Below are 6090 nucleotides of genomic sequence, written 5' to 3' on the forward strand. Positions count from 1 at the left end.
ACCGTCAGGTCATTAGATTCCCTGCTCAGTGTGTTGAAGTGAACTATTAAAGTGCATATTTAAAGCTGGTGTCAATGGAATAAACCAGAGGTTAAACTGAAGGGAACACACTGCCTGTATTTGACCCAAAGGTTTACATGGTCTGAACCTCAATCATAAGCAAAATGCATTACAGTATTACTTTAATTTGAGTGTGAAACAACACAAAGACTCTGAAATCTTTGGATAAAGATTTTCATTTTATATTGCGGCTTTTTTTTAGTCCCGTTTTACATAATTACGCTAGAAGAATGGATACTTGGCATATTTTTTATTCACTAACAGACCAGCTTACAAGTATATACATGCACGTGTAATTAACCTTCTGAATTTAAGCCGAGTGTAACGCAACGCAAGATTTTCAGTCTTTGGTGATTCAATCATCTTTTCTGTACCAACCATAAAGAGGCAGTGATTAACTACTCTGGCTTTTAAAATTCAAATTAAAGCTACCACGGGAGGAACTTGTTCTGATTCTCTGGAACATTTAAACTTTGTTTCGGAGCTCACATTTCTGAAATTCTCCACATTTTGTCACTACTTTGCTGACACTTTTTCTTTACTTGTTTTTTGTGTGTGTTCTGTTTCTAAAAACTGAAGTCAGCCACCATATATTAAATTTACCGTGTGATTTCTTTGGCTACCTCATTCCACTGACACAGTCAGAGTGGGTCATAAATAAAAATGTTGCAGTTGTACAGCGTGTGAGATAGAGTCAGAGTGATATGTAGTGTCTGCTGTGGAGAGGAGGTAACATTTTTTTTGTGAAAAGGCCAGTTATTGTTCTGGGGTGAGGATGCAAACACTACACCAAAGAATAATGAAGAAAAACAAAATACACTGAATAGAAAATACATCTGCATAAAGCCCTGCACGAGTTTTTTGTTTTTCCAAAATGTGACCTTCACTCATGTCAGAGGACTCTGGAAAGTTGATGATTAACCATGGATTTAGCTTCACGTCTCGTTCAGGAACATAATGTTACACAGGTCAAGGACCCTTTTAAAACGCTCACGGTTTTTTGTTTCTGTAATTTTATAATAAGCACTTCATGAAATAATATTTTTGACTCATATATAATGGATTTAGCGGTACCAGAACCAATCCAGGTCCTTTTTAAATCCGTTTTCATACTTTTTTAAAGAAAATATGCAACATTTTTCACATTCAGCGTCACCACATCGTTGCGTAACACACACAAACATACCTGCTGGCCATGCAAGCATTCACGATCAGATTTTTTAGCACATTTATGCAACAGAAATGCGTCAGAATATTTGTAAAACTCTTTAAAAATTATATTTTAACATCTACGAAAAATGTCTTCTCTGAAATCCAGTTACTCCATAATGAGCTCACACCGAAAATATTCAACGCGCCTAATCTTCCGCCCTCAACACTTTATAAAGGCCCTATTATATACAAATATTACATGGCTGTTTGTTTGAAGCGTTTTGTGATTTTGCAGCGACTGTCCCTTTCAAAAATAACATTTCACAAAACTTATTGTTGTTAACTCAGTCGAGCCGGGAGAGCGCAGATTTGACCATCTCCAGCTTTCTCCATTTCCACCTCTCCGCCGGTGCAATCCCAAATCCTCAAACACACAGAGCTTTTTCTCATGATCTCATTTCCAAGTTAAGCAGACTGTGTTAGTCCCTCGTCAACACGACAGGTTTACTCGCCTTTACTAATGGGGCTCTATACTGATAGTTATGCTCTTGCGTAAATATGCAGTCAAATAGATGTACAACTACTGACACGTGGCTGGCATCGCTCTGCAGCCTCACCTTGATGTTTGTGTCATACAAATACTGTACGGGTTGCGAAAATGAGAGGCCCTCAACACACAGGCCTGCACGTCTGATGAAAAACAGGAGTTTCGTGCTTTAAAGGTCCCCCAACAAGCAAAATCAAAAAAGCTGTCTGCCTATACACCCACGCGCACTCTCAAACGACCTATTTAAATAAAAGAATGTGGGCTGTAACGTCATCACTTCCGTGTTTTTCTTGATTTCGGTTATTTTTCATCTCTTCTTTTGAGTCAACCTAAAGAAAAAACACGCAGCTTTCTTTTTTAACGGGCGTTTGAGTTCAAAGGATGACTTTACGTGCCACAGACAGTAGAGCCAGTCGGAGGTGGCATCCGAGAGAGGGCGCTCTGAAGCTGTGCCTGGCGTATTCGACACTAATTAAAACATTTAGAAACAGTAATTCGGTCTCCCAGGTTAAGAAATCAGGTTAAACTGTGCCTTTGTGCAAATATCACCTACATTAGTTGGGAAAGAGGTAAGGACTTTAGTACTGACAAAATGTAAACTTTAGCTTGTAGGAAGTTTTGATATTGTTTAAAATGACCAATTATATCAAACATGCTGCGGTCATTTACACGGATCTCGCTGCTTTTTCTGTGGACTAAGCAAAGCTGAAAGAGAAATCCTCTTCAGGTGAACATCAGAAAGGTTTAAAACTGTGTCTTATCATTTATGTAAGCCATAAACACGTGTTCTTGGATTTATATAGCAACAGAGCTATGGCAGAATAATATTTAATCCTGTATCAGTTAATGGTTTAATCTGCCTTAAATCTCTGTAGAGATTTTTGCTGAAACGAGATTTTACTTCATTTCTAAACGTTTTCGTGTTCTTTGGTGTTCTCGGTGTAAAATAGTCAAAATTTATATGTAGGCTTAGGCAATAAATTCCTTGAATGCAACGCAATAAAATGGATTATGATTTGAGCTCAGCTGAAGTGGAATAAGCACTTTGGAGTATGTGCGTAATGAAAAGCGCACCAAGGAAGAGCGCCAAACATTCCTTTTATAGTTCTCCCCCCCCTTTTTCTGCCCCAACCAAAATACAATAAGATTAGTTTATAATGAAGCTTTTCATATGAAACTGTTCTTTTCAGTTAGCGCAGGTGTACAATTGGGGTGGGGGGATGCTCGAGGAGTCTCACGCCTAGGTGCGAGGAGATTATTCAAATAGGGCCCAAGGCGTAGAAGTAGGGATTGGAGGCTTGCCTAGAGCACAGAGCTATATCACAGCGTTAACAAGCAGCACGGAGCGTCATTTGAACTCCAGTCACTGACAGACGCATTTCACGGCTGGCTCCATAAGACACACATGCTCCAGTCTTCGACGAAGGGACAGACCGACGACCTAAATACACTCAGTGGTCCCCAGTTACCTGCTATTAGAGAGACTTTCGGCTTTCCCTCTGCTGGGAGACGCTTTGTAAAAGTCCTCCATGATGCTTGGAGCAGTTAAAATGGAAGGACACGAACACACCGACTGGAGCACCTACTACGGAGAGCCCGAGGTGGGTACCTTAAATATATATTTTTTTCTGTCTAAAGCCGATCCCATTTTATACAACTCAATATTAGCCCTGAGATAATATTAACTTTGTGATCAAATATTGACTTGAGGCGCCTCCAAATCCTCCCCCATCTCCACGCAGCGCACTATCCTAACAAAGTTGCTTGACATGTAGGGGAAGAAACTTTTCGCTCGGATTATAATTTCATAAGTCTCTACGTGTTTCTACTAAATCGGGTTATTGTTGGTCAGGTTTCCACCCAATAAACACGGGTGCTGTTTGATTTCGGGGAGATTTTTCAGTGGACACACGCACACCGAGTAGTATTTTCATCTAGGCTGCACATTTTAAGAGGAATAGTCACCTCAATTTTATTTATTTATGTTTTGTTGTAATACTGGCGTTAAATATATTGTTAAATATACACACCCCTGTTTTTCATTTTTAGGAAATACTTCGCGCGAGAGCAAACGCCTACAATGCCACTTCACACTTACGAAACCGGGAAGCTTTAAAATATAAAGTATTATTTATGGAGATGAATAAGGCGATTTTTATCAGGCTCAAATAATAACGATTCGCCGTGTTTAGAAATCACTGTGCCGCTTTATTCCTCGCTGCAATGCCAGATGAAACTCACGAATGCCTCTTTCCCTCACTGACAGTGTTACACCTCGGTTGGCAACATGAACGCGGGCCTGGGAATGAACTCTATGAATACCTACATGAGCATGTCCGGCATGAGCACCACTGCCAACATGACGGCCAACTCCATGAATATGTCATACGTCAACACGGGCATGAGCCCCTCCATGACCGGCATGTCACCTGGAACCGGCGCCATGAACGGCATGGGCGCAGGGATGACGGCAATGAGCGCAGCCCTGAGCCCCAGCATGAGTCCCATGACCGCACAGCCCGCGTCTATGAACGCCCTCACGTCGTACTCAAACATGAACGCCATGAGCCCGATATACGGACAGTCTAACATCAACAGGTCCAGAGACCCTAAGACCTACCGCAGGAGCTACACGCACGCCAAACCCCCGTACTCCTACATTTCTCTTATCACCATGGCCATCCAGCAGTCCCCGAGCAAGATGCTGACACTAGCCGAGATCTACCAGTGGATAATGGACCTCTTCCCGTTTTACCGACAGAACCAGCAGCGCTGGCAGAACTCCATTCGCCACTCTTTGTCTTTCAATGACTGTTTCGTCAAAGTGCCCAGGTCGCCGGATAAACCGGGGAAAGGCTCGTTTTGGACTCTGCACCCGGACTCCGGGAACATGTTCGAGAACGGCTGCTACCTGAGGAGGCAGAAACGCTTTAAGTGCGACAAGAAGATGAAGGAACCGGGCCGCAAGTCAGGGGACGGCGGCTCCTCCAACAGCAGCTCGGAGAGCTGCAACGGCAACGAGTCCCCGCTCTCCAACTCCTCCTCCAGCGACCACAAAAGGTCCCTGTCGGACATGAAGACGAGCCAGGCCCTGAGCCCGGAGCACACCGCTGCTAGCCCGGTGACGCAGGGGCAGCACCTCATGTCTCAGCATCACTCGGTTCTTGCGCACGAAGCCCACCTGAAGCCGGAGCACCACTACTCCTTCAACCACCCTTTCTCCATAAATAACCTCATGTCCTCGGAGCAGCAGCATCACAAAATGGACTTAAAGACTTACGAGCAGGTGATGCATTACTCCGGCTATGGCTCCCCCATGGCGGGACCTCTTTCCATGGGCTCCATGGCGGGGAAAGCCGGTCTGGATTCTTCATCCATACCTGACACAACTTACTACCAAGGTGTCTATTCCAGACCAATTATGAACTCCTCATAAACTCTTTTATTCCCTCATGTAATGTGGACTTTCTTCCCATTCACTTTGTACATTTGTAAAAGAAAAAGTATAGACTTTGTGTACAATATGTATTTCAGATATTTTTGACGTTTCCCACAGTTTTAGTTGTCGAGTTTGTTAGTAGCCTAATTATTTTGAGAGGATGCTGATATTAATGATTAAAAACACTGATAATGTGACGGAAATCTGCTCAGAAGTTGGTTTCAGGACTGGACCCAAAGACAACCAACAACAACTTGCTGTAAAATAGCCTGCGTCCGCATAACTGGACTCGTAAATGACTCGAAATGCCTCGCTGGATTTGTTCAATCATTTGTGTAATTCCTATTTATGGCTTGTATATGTGTATTCTTGTAGTGACAAGAACAGAATCTATATTAAAGTGTTATTGGTTTTGTTTTCTGAATGTCACGGTGTTGGGCCATTTATTATTACTATCATTCTTACTATTATTATTATTATTATTACTAATATTATTATAGGAAAAATTAGATTTTATCCAAAAAACGAACTTCAAACGGAGAATTTGCAGGAGAAAGATACAATTTGAGGCGGCATTAATTTAGTCCAATTTTGGTTTATATTATCATAACAAAAACGAATCCATTCATCCATCTTTGGGATCATAAAATACGTTTCTCACGATGTATTTATTTATTTAATTCAAATTCTGGAATTTATTCTTACCCACGTAAGGCTCACAGTCAGCTTGGATTAATAGCTTTGCTGGATAAAACCGGGAACAATGCTCCCAATTTGTCATTCAGGAAATGTAAACAACACACATATATGCTCATTAATCCCAACCACAAATTCAAATATTTATATGAAAAAAGGAGATGTAGCCAGTGCGCCACATTCTATAATATTTTTA

At 41.7% G+C, this 6090-nt stretch overlaps 1 protein-coding gene across 1 annotated transcript; it reads left to right on the plus strand.

Annotated features, from left to right (window-relative positions):
- Positions 1-3045: 3045 nt before the first annotated feature.
- foxa2 (forkhead box A2) lies at positions 3046-5622 on the plus strand. Its single transcript, XM_026153016.2, has 2 exons — positions 3046-3360; positions 4026-5622. The coding sequence occupies exons 1-2, from the start codon at positions 3289-3291 to the stop codon at positions 5193-5195; spliced, it is 1242 nt and encodes a 413-aa protein (XP_026008801.1). The 5' UTR covers positions 3046-3288; the 3' UTR covers positions 5196-5622.
- Positions 5623-6090: the final 468 nt, after the last annotated feature.

The sequence above is a fragment of the Astatotilapia calliptera genome, chromosome 19 (genome assembly GCF_964374335.1).
Source record: "Astatotilapia calliptera chromosome 19, fAstCal68.1, whole genome shotgun sequence".
In the NCBI taxonomy this organism is placed as follows: Eukaryota; Metazoa; Chordata; class Actinopteri; order Cichliformes; family Cichlidae; genus Astatotilapia; species Astatotilapia calliptera.

Coding starts and splice junctions, on each gene's coding strand:
- foxa2 (XM_026153016.2), top strand. CDS start 3,289: ATGATGCTTGGAGCAGTTAAAATGGAAGGACACGAACACACCGACTGG. Junction 3,361..4,025: donor CCTACTACGGAGAGCCCGAG/GTGGGTACCTTA, acceptor CCTCACTGACAG/TGTTACACCTCGGTTGGCAA.